A 21183-nucleotide genomic window follows, 5' to 3' on the forward strand; every position below is an offset into this window, starting at 1 on the left:
AGTGGTGGCAACCAGTCCTCCTCATATTCTTGGACAAAAAAGAACCCCTTTAAGCCATAAAATAATATATATATATATATACACACACACACACACACACACACACACACACAGAGGTCGTCCTTGTCCATGTTTGGTTTACCAATAATTAAGTAGGTTTTATATAAAGATTGTGAGAAAACCAACCAAGGAAGGGGAACATGAGAGAATTCTACATAATGGAAAGTCTGGTCACCATATGTATAGACATCCGATGCCTAGTGGGCAGCATGCACTGTGAATTTCAATCTTTAAATTCATAAACACAGATGTTTACTACACTCTACTGAAAATGATCTTACCAAACAAGATCCCGAGCCGTCCAGGCATTTATCTGAATTTCCATTGCATGTACATGGCAAACATTCTCCGGACACTGAGTAGTAAAATCCTAGTTGACATCTCTATAAAAAGCAAGAAATAATATATTAATTAATGTATGTCTTGATTAAAGTAGATAGGAAGATTGTAATAATGAAATTAAAAAAAATTGTAAAATTCTTCAACTCTTTTTATTGACTGGTGTACAATACAACATTTAGAAGAGAGATGTAAAATGGAATATAACAAATGAGATGGACACAACTGATGACATATTTGTACATTTTGTGCACCGGTCTGGTGTCATCACTAGAATGAATGCTACATGCTAATTTATTTTGTCTGGTATTAAAGACAAGTAGACATCAGCATTAAAACTGATGTGCCAGATGCCTAAAATGGTCAGTTAGAATAGTGTTCCTCAACTTCAGTTCTCAGGGCCCACCTGCCAGTCATGTTTTCAGGATTTTCTAAGTATTGAGCAGGTGATATAATTAGTGTCAGTGCATCAGGACTTACTGGCTGGTAGGTGGGCCCTGAGGACTGGACTGTGATAGAAAACTCTGGCCTTTCCATAACATATCAGAGGGAAGCTACTCCAGATGTCTGGATATATGGGAACCCAGCCTTACAGATACATGGTAAGGTGCTCAGTCAGCCTTGCGTTAACTACTGCACATGTGTGGTGTGGAGGTAATGACGGTGGAAGGAAATGTGGATTATGTATTAAAAATAGATACTAAGGATTGATGGGGAAGAGGGGGCAATAGGTGTTTGCTCCCATCAGATTTTTCCGCATTAAATGGAGTGGAAGACATGATAGGACTGTACAACAGCACTGCAACCATGTCCCTGGGACTTTCCTCTGATCTCCATTTATTCGGAAAATCATGTTTAATCCTGGCGTTTCAGACCAGTTAGCGCTGACATCAGAGAAGGGCAATGAAGGTGACACACTTACAGAGCTGGCTTCATAACTCTGCAAGGATCCTCCACCACAAATATTACTCCACATATTGCCTTTGCATGCACCACATTGTTAACCCAGCGGCCTGTGCCAGAGCCGCTGGCCCTATCAGCAGGCACGGGCGCCGGGCTCCCTCTTTTCCCTCCTGCCGCCCAGCTGACAAACACGGGCAGCAACTAACTTAACTCTGCTACATATGTTCCATGCCAGAGTTTCCTTCCTGCTGGAGACTTGCATTAGTGTTGAAGCTTGCATGGGTGTGTCTCTCTTCACCTAAGAGGCAACACACACATGCCCCCTGTCTCAGCAGCCTATGCCTGGATTGCAGCAGGTATTTAAAGGCACTTCCTACTACAGGAAGTTGCCTGAGCAACCTCAGTGTCTACCCTGTCTAGTCCCTGTGCAATGGTGTTTATTTTGTCTGCCTTCCTGTGTACCGAATCCTGCTATTGTACTCCTGGACTTTGCTTTCTGCCACCTGCCTCTGATCTCGGACTTCGTTCATAGACTTTGCCTGTTTGCCGCCTGCCCCTGACCTCAGATCTTGTTTGCTGACTTTGCTTGATTGCCGCCTGTCCTGACCCGTACCTCCAGGCCTCGTACGTCCCCTCGGTGCTTGCACCGAGCACTTTGACCCCCTGGTCAGCTGCCACTGACTTGGGGACTACTCTGGAGTGGCACCTGGCAGCTACCCTATGGCCCAAGCCTATCCCCACCATCAGGGGCTCTAGTGAATACCAGGTAGCTGCTAAGTTACGCCCCTCTGGAGTATACCCAGTAAGTGGCACAGTGGGTCCACACCCGCTTACATAACACACATGCTGGGATTAATCTTATCTTTCTGAACAGAGGAAAGTTGCACTGCTGTTAAACAGCCCTATGTTTCCATCCATTCTGTTAAATACCCAAAAAATATCTAATTATTCATTGTCCAAACAACAGCTATCATGCTGAACTAAAGGGTTCAAAGATGTGGGAGATATTCTGAAACGCCTGCCTTGGCCACAAAGAGCTTTTCTAGGTCAACATCAAATAATAACACATTACAGTTAAATTGGGCTAAGAGAGAATAAAGACATATTCATGCAGTAATCTTCAGTCAACTATAAGATGGGTTTAGATACTGGTAGATAACATCATTTCTTTTGTCAGTTAGGTGCAGCTTTTGGACCTGATGTCTTCTAGTTTCCTGAAGGCTCTTCCGGGCAAGCTATTAGTAGTTTTAGATTTACAAAAAGACTAAAAATACACACAAGTGGTTTTCCATGTGCCCAGACAGGAGAAATGACATACCAAATATTACAGTATGCTTTTCTGTAAATTAGACCTATATTAGTCCTTTATTAATACATTTTACAGAAACTATACATGTCTATGCACTAGATTTTTAATCTTGCCTAATGTATTTGTTGGCAAGAGTTAATAAACTATGACATAGTCAACAGTTTAGGTATGGCTGGTTTTCTAAAACCATTAAAATATGTACACCACAAAAATTCTTATATTTGCAAATACTGTTGTTGGAGATTGATTGGCTGAGATATCCCTTTAAAGGAAATCTGTCACCTAGAAAATGCATATTAAACCGCCAGCAGTATCTTATTGAAGCCAGTAGCATGATTATAAAAGTGTCTGTGTCTTTTCTGTACAATGCGCCAAAAGTCGGAAAAATACTTTTATTGAACTGGGTGCGCTATGTAAACGATCGTCTTGAAGTCAAGGGGGCAGCAGCTTTCTCGCCTGAAGTAAAGCGCGCCCCGCCTCACTTGCCCGCCCCTTAGTATTTGATCGATAGGATATACAGTACAATTGTCACGGCCATGGCTATGACCGTGACTCCTGAACCGCATGCGGTGGTCAGCGGTTTTCTTTGGTGTTCAATCACAGGTGAGGGCTGTGGTATTTGCCTCACCTGTGGTTGCCGCTGGCAACAGTGTGTATGTGGCAGCGTAGCAGGCTGAGCTGTGCCATTGCAGCTCGCTACGTTGTGCATGCGGTTTTGAGTTGTGTGTATGTGTGCACTTCCTTTTTATGTTATTGTGTGCACGTCTCCTTTAAGTGGTGTTTTCCCTTCCCTGGTGTTGGAAGGGTTAATCTCCTTCCTAGTGTGTGTGTGCACTGGGTGTGTCCGACTGTGGGGTGTGGCTTCTTGGCCTATAAAGCCTCACTGCTTTTGCAGGCCTGCAGGTTGCTTCAGCCATGCTTAGCTGAGAGCAGCCTCATGTCTTTATTACCTGCCAGTAAGAGCCACCCCTGTGGTCATAACCATAATGTCGCTTTAAGTTATTTCTAGTTATGTGTGATGTCCGTGTGATGTTTTATATGTGATTTTGTGCAGCTATGGATCTGGGTCCCTGTGTGGGGATGCGTTTGTGATCTGCACCCTGCTAACACAGGGATCCAGTCAGCAAGGCTGTGGCAGGTAGGTGGAACTCTTTGTTCACCTGCCATATCCATAGAGCTGTTTATGTCTCCCCTTTTCCTGCAGCTTGGCCGTTGAGACTCCTGCTCCTCCGTGTCTAGGAGGAGTGGGCTTGTCTTACTCAGCTCCTAGGTGAGGGTCATCTTGAGGGCTAGCAGGGACTTTTAGGTTCCGGAGCATGGGCCCTCCTACCATCAAGGTTGGCTCATGTAGCTAGGAGCCAGGGTCAGGTTAGGGATGCGTTTAGGAGGTGACCTGCTCCCTAATCCTGTCTTCATGGCCAAGCAGCCGTAACATCACCGGGCTCCACACGGCTGAGGATTTCCCCCATCCTCAGCCGTGACAACAATTCCTTCACTGCCGGGCACTTAATCTTAGTCTCACGCATGCGCAGGCTCTCATGTGTGAGTGCCTGATCATAGAGCGGAGTAGAACAGTGTGCAGGTGCCGACACTGCAGGGACACAGCACACAGACACCTTTATAATCATGCTACAGGCTGCAATAAGGTACGGCTGGTGGTTTAATATACATTTACTAGGTGACAGGTTCCCTTTAAGAAGCATTGCTAAAGGGGTTTTCCAAGTATTGATGGTCTATCCTCATCCTATCCAATATATGATTGGTGGGGCTCTGACTCCCAGCACTCCCACCAGTCACCTGTTTGAAGAGAGCACTGTGCCCGCCCTCCCCCACAATATGCTACTTGCGTAGGACGTGTGCTATCCTGGAATTAGGCCTTCAGTATTAAACTCTCAAAAAACCTCTTTAAATTTGTTACAATAAAATTATTTATTAATAGAAACATAGAAACATAAAATGTGTCGGCAGATAAAACCCATTTGGCCCATCTAGTCTGCCCAATATATCTGAATCCTATGAATAGCCCCTGGCCCTATCTTATATGAAGGATGGCCTTATGCCTATCCCATGCATGCTTAAACTTCTTCACTGTATTTGCAGCTACCACTTCTGCAGGAAGGCTATTCCATGCATCCACTACTCTCTCAGTAAAGTAATACTTCCTGATATTACTTTTAAACCTTTGCCCCTCTAATTTAAAATGATGTCCTCTTGTAGTAGTTTTTCTTCTTTTAAATATTCTCTCCTCTTTTACCTTGTTGATTCCCTTTATGTATTTAAAAGTTTCTATCATATCCCCTCTGTCTCGTCTTTCTTCCAAGCTATACATGTTAAGGTCCTTTAATCTTTCCTGGTAAGTTTTATCCTGCAATCCATGTACTAGTTTAGTAGCTCTTCTCTGAACTCTCTCCAAAGTATCAATATCCTTCTGGAGATATGGTCTCCAGTACTGCGCACAATACTCCAAATGAGGTCTCACTAGTGCTCTGTAGAGCGGCATGATCACCTCCCTCTTTCTACTGGTAATGCCTCTCCCTATACACCCAAGCATTCTTCTAGCATTTCCTGCTGCTCTATGACATTGTCTGCCTACCTTTAAGTCTTCTGAAATAATGACTCCTAAATCCCTTTTCTCAGATACTGAGGTTAGGACTGTATCACTGATTTTATATTCTGCTCATGGGTTTTTACGCCCCAGGTGCATTATCTTGCACTTATCAGCATTAAATTTGAGTTGCCAGATTTTTGACCATTCCTCTAGTTTTCCTAAATCCTTTTCCATTTGGTGTATCCCTCCAGGAACATCAACCCTGTTACAAATATTTGTGTCATCAGCAAAAAGACACACCTCACCATCGAGGCCTTCTGCAATTTCACTGATAATGATATTAAACAATATGGGTCCCATAACAGATCCCTGAGGTACCCCACTGGTAACAAGACCATGGTCTGAATATACTCCATTGACTACAACCCTCTGTTGTCTGTCCCTCAGCCACTGCCTAATCCATTCAACAATATGGGAGTCCAAGCCCAAAGACTGCAATTTATTGATAAGCCTTCTATGTGGGACAGTATCAAAAGCCTCACTAAAGTCTAAATAAGCGATGTCTATTGCACCTCCGACATCTATTATTTTAGTCACCCAATCAAAAAAATCTATAAGATTAGTTTGACATGATCTCCCTGAAGTAAACCCATGCTGTTTTTCATCTTTCAATCCATGGGATTGATCTTTTAGTGATTACAGGTTACCAGTTGCCCAGCATCCACCAACATTTATACTGTGATAAAATCAATATCTATACTGTCTGCACTTATCAGAAACAATGTAAAACACAGCACATACAGTGGGGACAACAATATTATAAAGTTAATCAATGCATTAGCTAAGCAAAGACCACAATCTTTGTAATCCACTGTTGCTGTTTATACATACTTAGAAGAGGCTGGGAAGGAGAACTTCTTCTATCCAAAAATGTTGTTGTAAGAGATCACGTGGGTGAGTTCAAAGACAGTTGCAAAACATCTTTGGAACTGGACACTAAAAGGATTTTAAGAGGATGTTGGCATTTCATGCTATTCAAGCCAGTGAGACGGAAAATACTGTGAATGACTACAGTAAGTTTGTTCAATGTAAAACTATTGTATGGAACTCTACATAATGTATACTTGGTATATACATCCTGGCTACAACTCATCATTTTCTTAAGCATATTTTTTAACATTTAAAAACTTATTGTAGAACAGAACTATGTCAACTATTTTTTTAACTGGTGTATGGAAAAAGCACAGTATGTGCTTGTACACTTCTCAAAAAGTTAGGGATATTTGGCATGTTGGTGAAATTTCAGGATGAACCTAAAACGCACTCTAACCTTTACAGATGAACTTAATGTGACCATCTCTAAACGTTTGAATGCACATGTCCAACTGTTCAGTGTTTCAGTAGTTTTTGCACAACTTGCTGTTCTCTAACAAGAAACTGCAAAATTCACAACAGGTGTTTGATCCATCAATCGCCCAATAAATTTCCCAGTTTAATTAGAATTAGTATTTAAACAGTCTTCCTCATCATGCTGTTCACATTTTGATTTCATGAGACCAAGACAACACCTAACAATTGACCAACTTTACCTCGCCATTGCGAGGCTTCAAGCAGGATGTTCTCAGACGGAAGTGGCGACTGAGCTTAGAGTGTCACAGATTGTCATCAACAGGTTGCAACAGAGATACAGAGAGACTGGAAGAGTCACATATAGGCATAGAAGTGGATGTCCTTTGGTCACATCCCACACTGATCACCGCTTCACTGTGAACAATGCCCTGCAGAAGTGGATGATGAATTTCACGCACATTTAAGGGGGGGTAAGAGGCTCCCAAGTGTCACATAAGACCATTTGAAACCATTTACATTAGCATGGTTTGCTTGCTAGACAACCTGCAAGGGTACCTGACCACACCACCAGGCACAAACATCCTCGTCTTGCATGGGCCAGGGAACATCTACGCTAGACGAGGGACCAGTGGGCCTCAGTGCTGTTCACTGATGAAAGTCGATTCAGGCTGAGCAGAAATTATGCTGGAGACGTCAAGTAGAGTGCTATGCATCAGCCACTGTTGTCACCAGACGAGTTTTTGGTGGTGGTGTTACAGTGTGGGCAGGTGTGTCTAGTCAATACAGAACTGTGCTACACTTTGTGAATGGTACAGTGACAAGCCCATACTACTTGAATAACATCATTAATCCAGTCATTGTGCCTCTGGATAAAAACACAGCCCTAATTTCACCTTCATGGACAACAATGCGCCAGCTCATTGACTTTGCATCCTTAGGGAACGGCTGCGATAGGCTGGGGTACCTCAAATGGAGTGGCCCGCACTTTCTCCAGATCTGAAATCCCCTTGAGAACCTATGGGATCAGTGTGTGTCGCCATGTAGAGGTTCGTAACCCAGAACCTTAATGACCCGAGGGCCGCCCTTCAAGAAGAATGGGATGCAATGCCTCAGCAGACAATAAGTCGACTTGTAAACAACATTAAATGTCGTTCTCAAGCTATAATTGATGCTCAGGGCCACATGACAAGTTATTGAGACAATGACATTTTTTGTGGGGGTATAGCCACCACTGTTGTTGGCTTTTTTCAATAAATTGTTTGAGATGAAGAAATAATAATGGAGTGATAGGCTGAGCAGGTGTATTTGTAAGGGGGTCAAACATTACAGAAATGATCTCTGTGGCCTATAGCGGGAATTAATGGCTCCCCACTCTGTCACATGAAACAGTAAGACATGTAACTTCGTCTCCCATACGGCACCAAGCTTAGTGGTTAAATTCTTACCAGAGGTAGTAGGCTTGGCAAATTGGCAGAGTCTCTCAATGAGGGTACAGCCAGTTGCAACAAGCCAATATGACAGTCTCTTTAAGGTGCAACAACTCACTCTCCCTCTGGCTTGAGTTTTCCCAAGACTCAGGTCTCTACAGAATTGAAGCAATAGAGATGGCTAGAATGCAGTTTTATCACCAAGGTTTCCATTACACACAATCTGCACTGAATCAGGTCACGTATCGGGTCTGTATCGGGTCACGTTATTCCTCTTCCTTGTGACTCACACAACCTGCACACAACCGACTTGCTTTCCTGCACACAACCGGATAGCCTGGGAGCTATAGATTGTGAGCTCAGACCTTGGCCAAGGCTGCTTACAGGATGCAGAGGTAGGTGGCTCCTTTCGGCCCCTCAAATCTTTTGTGGTGCTACACTAGTTTGGCTTTATATAGACCATGAGCGGGTGCACACTTGTACACAGCTAATGATGCTCTCCTCTACATCTTGCTAGCCACATGCAGGAACAAGGCATCTGTCAGCTTCAGCTCTGTGCATTGCTGCGAACTTCATTATCTATGAGACTGCAGTCAGTGTGCATGCTGAACCTACAGCTTCATTCATACTGGTTAATGGGATGCTAATTTAGTTTGTAAGGCTCAAAAAAGATATACTGTATGTCCATTTAGCCCATTACCCTACAAAGTTGATCCAGAAGAAGGCAAAAAACCCTACTGAGGTAGAAGCCAATTTTCCTCCCGACTCCAAATCTAGCAATCAGACTAACCCCTTGGATTAACGACTTGTCTCAAGAAATCTAATACCGTAGGTATAAATGTTGATATTGTTATATCTCAGAAATGTATCCAGTCCCCTTTTGAACTCTGGCAGAGAGTTCCATAGTCTTACTGATTGAACCGTTAGGAGTTATCTTCTATGTTAGAAGTAGAGGAGTTCCCTTCGTTATTGTTACAGTCCTGAGTAAATATTATAGATCAAGAGAAAAATCTCTATATTGACCTTTGAAAAATGTATACAATATTAGATCACCCCTCAGCTATATTTCTTCTAAAAAAACAACAACTAATTTTCATAATCATTCTGGGCACTGTAGTCTACTCACTCCATTTATTAGTTTAGTTTCCCCCCCTTGAAACAACTCAAGATCTACTATGCCTTTCTTGTGTACTGTGGCCAGAATTGTACACAATACTCCATGTGTAGTCTTAGTCATTTGTAAAGTGGTAGAACTATGTTCTCATCACGTGCATCTATGCCCCTTTTGATGCACCCCATAACCCTGTTAGCCTTGGCAGCAGCTGCCTGACTCTGGTTGCTACAGTTAGGCTTATTTTTAAGTCCTTTTCCATGTCAGTTTTACCAAGTGTTTTCCTATTTAATATGCACTGGCATGGACGTAACTACCATAGCGGCAGACCAAGCAACTGGTATGGGGCCCAGGGCAAGAGGGGGCCCAGTCTTAGTTGGGATCATCTCCTCTTCTACTGGGGGAGGAAACTTGGTCAGGACTCCACCCTCTAAAGGAACAACTTTTAGCAAATGAGGCAGTGGAAAAATGGCCCAAGGGTTACTGAAAGAGGTTTAGGCGGAAACCCTTCTGTCCTGTGTGGGGGGCCTGGTTAGATCCTTGCTATGGGGCCCTTACTTCTCTATATACACACTGTTCACTGGTATCTTGAATTTCCCACTCCTGTGTTCATTATAACCTTATGTTTATCAGTCTTAAACTTTGCTATTTCTCTGTCAACCTATCCAGACTGTCCCCTTTTGAAGGGGTATACTGGTGCAATAATTTTAAATAAAAATGAGGTAGGAGGGAGAAAAAATAACAGTTATTTCTGCTCTGTCCAAGTCTACCACAGGCTGAACTTACCTCCTCATAGAAAGTAATCAGGTTAGTTTGACAGGACCAATCCTCTTATAAACCAATACTGATACAGCATTATACACTTATTTTCATTGATATTCTCCAGGATAGTATCTTTTACAAAACCTTCAAACAATTTACTCAAAGTAGACGTTAAACTGTAAGGCATTGCTTCAGTTCTTCCTGGGTCACATTTAATGTGAAGTTTACACTGTTGCTCTGCATTTCCCTTGATATTTAATTTTCCTGAGAACAGTGGAGAAATAAATGTTTCTATATTTCTCCTCGTCACTCTCTACTACACCCCCTTATCACTTTTAAAGGACCAACACTTTCAGTTTGTTTTGCCATTTATATAATTGAATAACAGTTTATGGTTAGGGTTACTCTCTTTTGGCAATGGGCCGTTTTGTCTACAGCTTTGCTAATTTTATCTGTTTTTAAAATAATTTACATACCAGTAGTTTCTATCTTGCCACAGCCCAGACAACAAGAACTTTTTGTGCCATGTGCAGCACTTTTGTTTTTTTATCTAGCTAAGTGGGAATGATTATGGGGCTACCAAGTTTTTTTTTTTACTGATTACTAACCTTCAACATTTTTTTTTAATTAAAAAAGCTGCATGCTGCTAATGTACTGTAAGTTAAAAATTTCTTGTAACCAAAATCACTATTCTATTTCCAATTTAAGATGCAACACATTTATTAAATACTAAACAACATTAGGTAAAACTTTTCTCATTGCCCAGGATAACCAGTCACATTGCAGTTGTAATTTTTTTCAGGCCATTTTGAGTTTTTGCAGCATGGCCCCAGACAAATGAAAAACAGTGAAGGGTACACATTGCTAAAATCCGCACTGTAACCCCTTCATTCTCAGAATTGGTGGAGATCTGAGGTTGAACCCTCACCGGTTATAAAGCGATGTCATAACCTGGTGATGATCCAATACTCCTTTGAAAAATGATATCATTATATAGCACCAAACTTATACCAATCAGACGATCATTTGTCCTATGTTTGGCTATTTAAAGGGAACCTGTCCTCTTGATTTTGGGTATAGAGCTGAGGACATGGGTTGCTAGATGGCCGCTAGCACATCCGCAATACCCGGTCCCCATAGCTCTGTGTGCTTTTATTGTGTAAAAAAAACCGATTTGATACATATGCAAATTAACCTGAGATGAGTCAGAGCTTGAAGATATGACTCTTTTATGTTAATTTGCATATGTATCAAATCGTTTTTTTTGCACAATAAAAGCACACAGAGCTATGGGGACTGGGTATTGCGGATGTGCTAGCGGCCATCTAGCAACCCATGTCCTCAGCTCTATACACAAAATCCCGGTGACAGGTTCCCTTTAAGTTTATTGGTATGTACTATGCTGGTATATAAATAGGGAGTACTTCATAATGTGTATGCTTAGCTTGGAGAACAAGTGCAATGTAAGCCTTACTTTAGTAGCTATTTTTTTATCTTGAGCTGCAAAGTTAAGACATGTACAGGGCCAGGGCTTTATCATATTGAGAATAATGGTTTTCTATACTTAGAAAGCTAATACATATTACTGGTTTCTTTATAGTCATATATTGTGCCTGTGAAGAAACCAGCAATATGTTTTAGCTTTCTAAATATAAAAAACCTCTTCACAGATAATGTTTTTGAGTTTACTTTAAATCTTTACTTTTGGTAAACAGTATATCATCACCATAAAATTATTCATACATAAACCATTGCACTGATTTATCACACTCTCTGAAACATCAAGAAAAATTAAAATGTCTTGCCATACTAATTAATTAATGCAAATTTTGCCCAACATTTCTATACACCTGACAGCAATGGGACTTATTTATCTGTTGTAAAACATCTGTTACAAGCAACCTAAAATAATTGCTTGCAAAATATCCTGTACTGATTAACAATATGTAGTTACAGCAGGTAAGTTTGAAACATAAGGTAGAAGTGAAGACTGGTGATTCTGATAACTTAAAGTATACTCAGTTTGTTTAGTAAAGATATACAATAAAATCTCATGACAATGCTACCTAGTCTGCATTTCTTATCAGTTCAGTAATTTCTGTAAAGCAATTGGTAGAAGAGTAGGTGCTTAAATGATACCTTTAGCTTGGAGAAAGAAGGACTAAAATCTTGGCATATTCTGATAACTCTTGATAAAGCATGATCATTCTAGTACTGAAGGGCAATTTGCTATAAAAGTTTCATTAAAGGGGTTGTCCCACAAAAAGAATTCTACATTTTTCAAAGCAGCACCTGGATCTAAATACTTTTCTAATTGCACGTATTTAAAAACTTAGTCAATGATTTATTCAATAAACTGTATCTGTATAGCGCCACCTGCTGTTTTTTTTCTCTTATTTATCTGTCCATCTCAGTAACATCGTTGAGGTGGATACACTTGCTCTGTTCCATCCTACAACTGCGACCAGCTGTTCTACTGTCAAAGTTATAGTAGAAAGTACATGCCCCCTGAGAAAGGACACACCTCCTGAGCTGCCAGCTTGAAATAAGTCAAGCAGAGCAATTGTAGCAATGAATGGGGAGATGTCTAGATCAATATGAGGCACAGTACTGATTCTAGTTTTGTTAGAAAGAAATTCTCATGTACTGTACTGTTACAGCGGTGGCCATCGCTGCTCTGCCCCTGTCTTTCCATTCTTGGCTTGGCGACCCACCTCATGCTCTCCTCTTTCTCCCATAGGGTCTGGCTGCTGGGGTAGCTCTGTCACTCCAAGCAGGGTGTGGTCTGCTTGCTAAAAAGGCCTCCCCTCCTCTGCCCAAAGGGCACAAATTGCCCGCCTCTGGCTCCATTTATCTAGGTCACCAAGTATCTGCTTAATTAAAGGGGGTAATTTTGGGAGTGTATAGAGTCCGAAGTTCTGCATATCTGTATGCCCAAATATCAAACTGAGGAGGTAGTTATTGTGACCAACAAGCTAACATCCTTCCAAATACCATGAGAGAGCCGAGGGAAGAGATCCAAATACTCACATTTGTGTTAGTTAACCCGAAAATCAGAGAAAGAGCCAAAATGAGAGTGTATGAAAAACACATAAGATAAATCTCTGTGTGGGCGCGCCCAAAAAACCCCAAAACTAAAAAAAAATTATAAATCTGCTAACGTCACTTGATTAATCTCCACTGTACAAATCATATTACCGCTTATGTTTTTGTAAATGATATAGCCTTTGAAAGGAGTTCCAGTCCTAAATTAAAAAGTAACATAGAGAGTATATAAATTTGTCTCATGCCTTTCTGTAACAAGAAGGCTGGTAATAAAAAGACAGAGGTATACACTGGGCTGCGAAGCCGAGAAAAGATTTGAAAGGTAAGTTCTAAATGCTCCATTAAATCCCATATAATCCAGTACCATGTTCAGCTAGTTCCATTTTACATTATCAAAAGCTTTCTCTGTATCTATAGTCAGGATAGCTGGGTGTACATGCATACACCTTTCGGATGTTGTAAACGGCTGTACTTCCTTGAACAAAACCCACCTGATGCGAAGATATTAGACCCGCTAACCTATCTGCTAGTATTTTAGAGATTAATTTAAGATTGACATTAATCAATGAGATGGGGCTAGATGAGGCTGGCGATTTAACATCCTTTCCAGGTTTGGGTAAAACTTTAATATTTGCTGTATTGGATTGTGCTGGCAGATTTCGCCCCTGCATGTATTGTTGGTACAACTTCTCCAACACGGGAGAAACTTGCTCATTAAGGATTTGATAAAACTCACCCGTATACCCTCTGGGACAGGTGACTTCCCCAATGGCAAATTTTTAATGGAGTTCTGTATATCTCTCATAGCCATAGGGGCATTTAGAGCATTAATGTCTTCTGTGGTATGTTAGGGTAGAGGCAATAGAGGCAATAAATTCAAGCTGCAGGATCAGTGTCAGGAAACATGGCTGGATGATAGCTATGACTGGGCAGTTAATGTACAAGGTTACAGTCTGTTTAGAAAGGATCGTCAAAACCGGAGAGGGGGGGTATGCCTTTATGTAAAATCCTGTCTAAAGCCCACACTCCGGGAATATATAAGTGAGGGACATGAACATGTGGAGACACTGTGGGTAGATATACATGGAGCTAAAAACAATAATAAATTACTAAGAGATTACTATAATATATCAGAGTCCACAGAAAATCTACTACTAAACGAGATAGACGAGGCGGCAAATCATAATGAGGTGGTTATTATGGGGGACTTCAACTACCCAGATATAGACTGGGAAACTGAAACCTGTACATCTCATAAAGGAAACAGGTTCTTGGCAATAACCAAAGACAATTACCTCTCCCAAATGGTTCAGGACCCGACTAGAGGGACGGCCATACTGGACTTAGTATTAACCAATAGGCCTGACAGAACAACAGATGTGCAGGTTGGGGGACACCTGGGAAATAGTGACCATAAAGTAATAACCTTCCAATTATCATTCAAAAGAGCGTTTCTACAGAAAGGAACAAAAATACCTAACTTCAAAAAAGCTAAATTTAGCCAACTAAGAGAGGCCATAGGCCTAACTAACTGGGACAAAGTCCTCAAAAATAAAAATACAGCCACAAAATGGATTATCTTTAAAAGCATCCTAAAATCTCATTGTGAGAGGTACATACCATATGGGAATAAAAGGTTAAGGAACAAAAAGAAACCAATGTGGATAAATGCAGGGAGTGCAGAATTATTAGGCAAGTTGTATTTTTGAGGATTAATTTTATTATTGAACAACAACCATGTTCTCAATGAACCCATATAACTCATTAATATCAAAGCTGAATATTTTTGGAAGTAGTTTTTAGTTTATTTTTATTTTTAGCTATTTTAGGGGGATATCTGTGTGTGCAGGTGACTATTACTGTGCATAATTATTAGGCAACTTAACAAAAAACAAATATATACCCATTTCAATTATTTATTTTTACCAGTGAAACCAATATAACATCTCAACATTCACAAATATACATTTCTGACATTCAAAAACAAAACAAAAACAAATCAGTGACCAATATAGCCACCTTTCTTTGCAAGGACACTCAAAAGCCTGCCATCCATGGATTCTGTCAGTGTTTTGATCTGTTCACCATCAACATTGCGTGCAGCAGCAACCACAGCCTCCCAGACACTGTTCAGAGAGGTGTACTGTTTTCCCTCCTTGTAAATCTCACATTTGATGATGGACCACAGGTTCTCAATGGGGTTCAGATCAGGTGAACAAGGAGGCCATGTCATTAGATTTTCTTCTTTTTTACCCTTTCTTGCCAGCCACGCTGTGGAGTACTTGGACGCGTGTGATGGAGCATTGTCCTGCATGAAAATCATGTTTTTCTTGAAGGATGCAGACTTCTTCCTGTACCACTGCTTGAAGAAGGTATCTTCCAGAAACTGGCAGTAGGACTGGGAGTTGAGCTTGACTCCATCCTCAACCCGAAAAGGCCCCACAAGCTCATCTTTGATGATACCAGCCCAAACCAGTACTGCACCTCCACCTTGCTGGCGTCTGAGTCGGACTGGAGCTCTCTGCCCTTTACCAATCCAGCCACGGGCCCATCCATCTGGCCCATCAAGACTCACTCTCATTTCATCAGTCCATAAAACCTTAGAAAAATCAGTCTTGAGATATTTCTTGGCCCAGTCTTGACGTTTCAGCTTGTGTGTCTTGTTCAGTGGTGGTCGTCTTTCAGCCTTTCTTACCTTGGCCATGTCTCTGAGTATTGCACACCTTGTGCTTTTGGGCACTCCAGTGATGTTGCAGCTCTGAAATATGGCCAAACTGGTGGCAAGTGGCATCTTGGCAGCTGCACGCTTGACTTTTCTCAGTTCATGGGCAGTTATTTTGCACCTTGGTTTTTCCACACGCTTCTTGCGACCCTGTTGACTATTTTGAATGAAACGCTTGATTGTTCGATGATCACGCTTCAGAAGCTTTGCAATTTGAAGAGTGCTGCATCCCTCTGCAAGATATCTCACTATTTTTGACTTTTCTGAGCCTGTCAAGTCCTTCTTTTGACCCATTTTGCCAAAGGAAAGGAAGTTGCCTAATAATTATGCACACCTAATATAGGGTGTTGATGTTATTAGACCACACCCCTTCTCATTACAGAGATGCACATCACCTAATATGCTTAATTGGTAGTAGGCTTTCGAGCCTATACAGCTTGGAGTAAGACAACATGCATAAAGAGGATGATGTGGTCAAAATACTCATTTGCCTAATAATTCTGCACGCAGTGTAGAAAGCAATAAATGACAAAAAGAAAGCATATAAATCAATAAAACAGGAGGGTAGCACGGAAGCACTGAAAAACAATAAGGAGAAAAATAGAACATGTAAAAAACAAATAAAAGTGTCCAAACTAGAGACCGAGAGATTAATTGCCAAAGAGAGTAAAACTAACCCTAAAATGTTCTTCAATTATATAAATGTTAAAAAGTATAAATCTGAAGGTGTCGGCCCTTTAAAGAGTAACAAGGGGGGAGTTGCAGAGAGCGATGAGGGGAAAGCAAAGCTGTTAAATATTTTTTTCTCCAATGTATTCACTGAGGATGAAATGCTGAATGTATAAATAAATGTATAAATAAATAAATGTATAAATAAATTCCCCATTAAAAGTGCCCTGTCTGACCCAGGAAGAAGTACAACAGCGACTTAAAAAGATTAAAATAGACAAATCGCCAGGACCGGATGGCATACACCCCCGTATCCTAAGGGAATTAAGTAATGTCATAGCCAGACCCTTATTTCTGATATTTACGGACTCTATACTGACAGGGAATGTCCCACAGAATTGGCGCATAGTAAATGTGGTGCCAATATTCAAAAAGGGTCCAAAAACAGAGCCTGGAAACTATAGGCTGGTAAGTTTAACATCTGTTGTGGGTAAACTGTTTGAAGGTTTTCTAAGAGATGTTATCTTAGAGCATCTCAACGGAAATAAGCAAATAACGCCATATCAGCATGGCTTCATGAGGGATCGGTCATGCCAAACTAATTTATTCAGTTTCTATGAGGAGTTAAGTTCTAGACTTGACAGCGGCGAATCAATGGATGTCGTGTATCTGGACTTCTCCAAAGCATTTGACACTGTACCACATAAAAGATTAGTATATAAAATGAGAATGCTCGGACTGGGAGAAAATGTCTGTATGTGGGTAAGTAACTGGCTGAGTGATAGAAAACAGAGGGTGGTTATTAACGGTACACACTCATATTGGGTCACTGTCACTAGTGGGGTACCTCAGGGGTCAGTATTGGGCTCTATTCTCTTCAATATATTTATTAATGATCTTGTAGAAGGCTTGCATAGTAAAATATAAAAAAAAAAGTCACCTATAGGAAAGAATGCCATCGGACCTCACTTTTTTCCATCATGGATAGCAAGTCCGTGGGGAGTATACTAGCCCCCTTGCTCGGATAAAGTATCCAAAAGAATAATATACATGAGCAAAAAGGTAAAAATAAAAAAAAGCTAATATCAACTATAACCAGCTGACTGAAAAGCCATTTCTGCGGAATGACCACTAAATAGACACATTAATAACCATATCTCATGCAAGAGCTATAGGGTTCCCTCTCCCATCCTCAGAGAGGTTTGCCAATGGGTACATGGGTTAAGGGTCCGAAGGAACTGTGTCAGGAAAAAGTCTGTTGAATAAGAGCAAACTACAAAGAGCCACTCAGTTCTGTAACTGGGCAATATCCCAGATCATAGAACAACATTACCAAAAGAAAGTAATCAGAAATCTTGCCCATTCAAGTGACCGAGTTAAATCTTGTTCAGTAGTGTCTCTAGTGGGATTACACATAACCTTGTTTATCTACACCTTACCCACTACTACAGATTTCTACAATGCCCCAGTTCCCTCTGGATAAGCAACAATGTGGTTCATCATGTTACCTCATCCACCTTTAGTTTCTTGCACTGCTCGTTTGGGGCCGCTGGCAGGAGGGGTTCAGGATTCTCTGGGACATTCACATCCCAATCTTTAGATTTGCCCTGAAGTGGAAATGGGTGATCCCCCGCCTGTGGCACATTAAGATCCAATTCCTTGGCTACCTCTTCTGGTGTATGATACAGTGATACTAAACCATCTTCACAGAAGACTTTCAATAAAGTAGAATAAAGCAGAGCAAGCTTAGGGGGTCATTTATTAAGACCGGCGTTTTAGACGCTAGTGTTAAAAACCTCAGTGCTGGTGGTGGATCCGCCAAAGTTATGTAGAGGCACCGGCCTCTACATAACTTTGGCGCATCCACTGCCAGTCTAAATCTACACAATTTTCTTGCTGGCGTAGATTTAGAACATTTTCTATCCCTAAAACAGGCGTAGAAAATGATAAATGAGACGGTCCTAGAGCAGGTGGTCACCAACTCCAAAAGGTGAGTATTAGTTTCAAAGGAATCTAAATGTTGAGCATGTTGGTTGACTTCTGCATGTAATTGGGAGAAAGATTGGGCCACAGTTGATGACAGTGATTCCTGTAGGTCAAGTAGGATCCTCATGGCCACCTCCATCGCCAGGCATAAAAAATCGTGCCATGTATGATAAGGGCACTCACGGACCCTTGGTGGTGGGGACAGCCATACTACGATAGTGAGGAAAGAAGTTACTAAAGTGGTTAGACAGAGAGCTCACATCACATGCTGCCAGCTAAGATAGCGCTGGAACTGGAAGTCTGGTTTTGCAACTTTTTAATGCCAAATCCATGGCATAGAGTAATGATAAATCTCACCCAATATGTAAATCACGTTTTAGATAGATATATAAACCAAACGTCCACTGCTTCTTGCTTGATGAGGGACATTGCTTAGTGCAAAAGGGCTTGGTTTAACTGGACGACAGTTAAGATGAGACAACATGCATCCGCAAATTTTGCAAAATAAGCCAACCAATAGTTGGTGTAAAAGTAGACAAAAGTTTTTTTGCCTGCTCAACATTTATCACCAAGCCTGAGCCACTGCAATAGATTGTCTAGTCTAAGGGTGCTTTCACACTAGAGGCATTGACCTCCGGCAGGCTGTTCTGGTGGGTGAACAGCCTGTCGGATCCGTCCTGCCGCTAGTGCACTCATGCCCCCGGACTACCGCTCTGGCCCCATTGACTATAATAGGGGCGGGCGGAGTTCCAGTGGCAGCACGGCAGCGCACGCCGAGAGGCTGCCGGAATAAAAGTACGACATGTAGTACTTAGTGTGAAGCTACTCTAAATTAGCATTGTCTAAATATTCGACAAGATTAGTAAATCTGCCACAAAACTTCATTCCTCATTGAGGTTTGGATTGGGATTAAGCCATTTCTGTCTGCCAAACATAACAACATCAGTTTTAAAGGCTAAATTCCATGGCTAGTTCTATTTTTAAAGAACATACCCACAAAATTAACCAGTAAATATAAGTTATTGAGTTGGTCTTCAGTTGTTATTTTCTCTTAGGTATTCAAGTATTCAGTTCAACCATTTTCTTTTTTTCTTTTTTTTCATCCCTTACAACTAAATCCCCTCTAAGATTTTTTAAATGACAGCAGGAAATGGCAGTCATTTTATTTCCTACTAGACATCAAGCCCGTTACAATAACGGGCGCTAGAACAGGAGTGCATAAACCACATTGGCTGAGACTGCTGGCACTGACTGGTGGCTGGTGGCTGTGGCTGGTGGCTGTGGCTGAGACTGCTGGAACTGAGTGCTGGCTGTGGCTGAGACTGCTGACTGCGGATGGTGGCTGAGACTGCTGGCACTGACTGGTGGCTGGTGGCCGAGACTGGTGGCTGTGGCTGAGACTGCTGGCACTGACTGCTGGCTGAGAGTGCTGGCTGCGGCTGGTGGCTGCTTTTACAGACCCTTGAGACTCTATTAACACTACTATCAACATAAGGTCATCAGCAGGTTTTTAAAATTCTTTTTTTTCCTTTAGGTATTAGAGCAATCAAATGAAAGTTATGTTTCAACATAAGGGTCAGAAACAGGGTTTTGTTTAGCCTCTTGGCCATTAGTTTTTCACATTCATCAACATCCACATTAAGCTTACAGAAGCAGATAGAAGCCTGCAGGGCACGCTGGGACTTCTGATGTGACATCACCTGGGCTCATGGTCTTTGCTCAGCAGAGGCTCCGTTCCCACCATCAGAGCCGCCTTTAAAATTGATTGGACCCTGGGCAAGAATTTACTTGGGCCCCCTGGATCCCGCCTTCCCACACCCTAGCATGCAATCACGCTCTCCACCACAACACACACACAAAAAAAAATCCACACACCTCGTAGAGTAGTAAACGTAATAATGATGAGTGGCCACTAGAGGTGTTCCTTGGCAGTAATGTAAATACTGCTTTTTTTCTGAAAAGGCAGTGTTTACATTAAAAGCTTGCAGAGACATGCTATAGACACCAGAACTACTACGTTTAGCTGTTGTGGTTCTGGTGACCATAGTGTCTATTAATATAGAGAAAAAAATGAATCAGCAAAAAAGTATCAAATAAAATGTCTGTATCATTATTTTAAAAATTAAAAAAAGCACAACTTCTGACACAAATATATAGTATTTTGCAGATCACTTTTTTTTTTTTTTTTACAATGTGCAGATAGTACTGTACTACTAACCCCTCCATCCACCCCTACATACAGGGTAATACAGCACCACATACCTCTTACATCCAGTGACGTCTCTTTAATATAGATGTTCTCTTTCCTCATCTTCTACTTTTAGACCTTCAGACCAGATCACAATTTTTCAGTCATTTCTCGTCTCTGCAGTTTGACAAACAAAATCTTAGTTTACTACTTTTCCATCATCCTCCTATCTTCTGGACAAATCATCCTACCACCCCCAATACTGTGCCGCTGTGCTCCCCAATACTATACTGCAGAAACAGATAAACCCCCTGATAATAGTAGTACCATGCACATAGTGCCCTTCAATAATTATTGGCACACAGTGCCCTAAAATAACTGCGCCCAGCAAATAGTGCCCCTAACACTAATAGTGTAAACATAACGTCCCTCAAACATAATTGTGGTAAACTGATTCTGTGCCAAGGTGCCCCCACAGTAATAGTGCTCCCAAAAGTCCCACCAATAGGAATAATTCTCTGCTAGAGCACACATGGTAGTAATAGTGCTCCTACAGTGCCCCCAACATGTCCCCACTGTGCCCCAGAAGTAATAATGCTCCCATAGTGCCCATGCTAGTAATCATGTTCCCCATAGACCCACAGTAGTAATAAAGCCCATCATAAGGCCCCCCAGTAGTAATAATTCTCCTTATAATGTGCCAGTGCAGAAAAATACTCCCTTTTAATGCCTCCAGTTGAGCTAATGTCCCCATAGTGCCCCAT

General features: G+C 41.5%; 1 protein-coding gene across 1 annotated transcript in view; it reads right to left on the bottom strand.

Moving 5' to 3' along the window:
• Nucleotides 1-21183, bottom strand: part of LAMA4 (laminin subunit alpha 4) — a 140605-nt gene that overhangs the window by 98142 nt on the left and 21280 nt on the right. The window contains exon 2 of the mRNA XM_040428892.1: nt 342-443. Coding sequence (XP_040284826.1) covers nt 342-443 — 102 coding nt within the window. The remainder of the gene's footprint in view (nt 1-341; nt 444-21183) is intronic.

The sequence above is a fragment of the Bufo bufo genome, chromosome 4, assembly GCF_905171765.1.
Source record: "Bufo bufo chromosome 4, aBufBuf1.1, whole genome shotgun sequence".
Classification (NCBI taxonomy): Eukaryota; Metazoa; Chordata; class Amphibia; order Anura; family Bufonidae; genus Bufo; species Bufo bufo.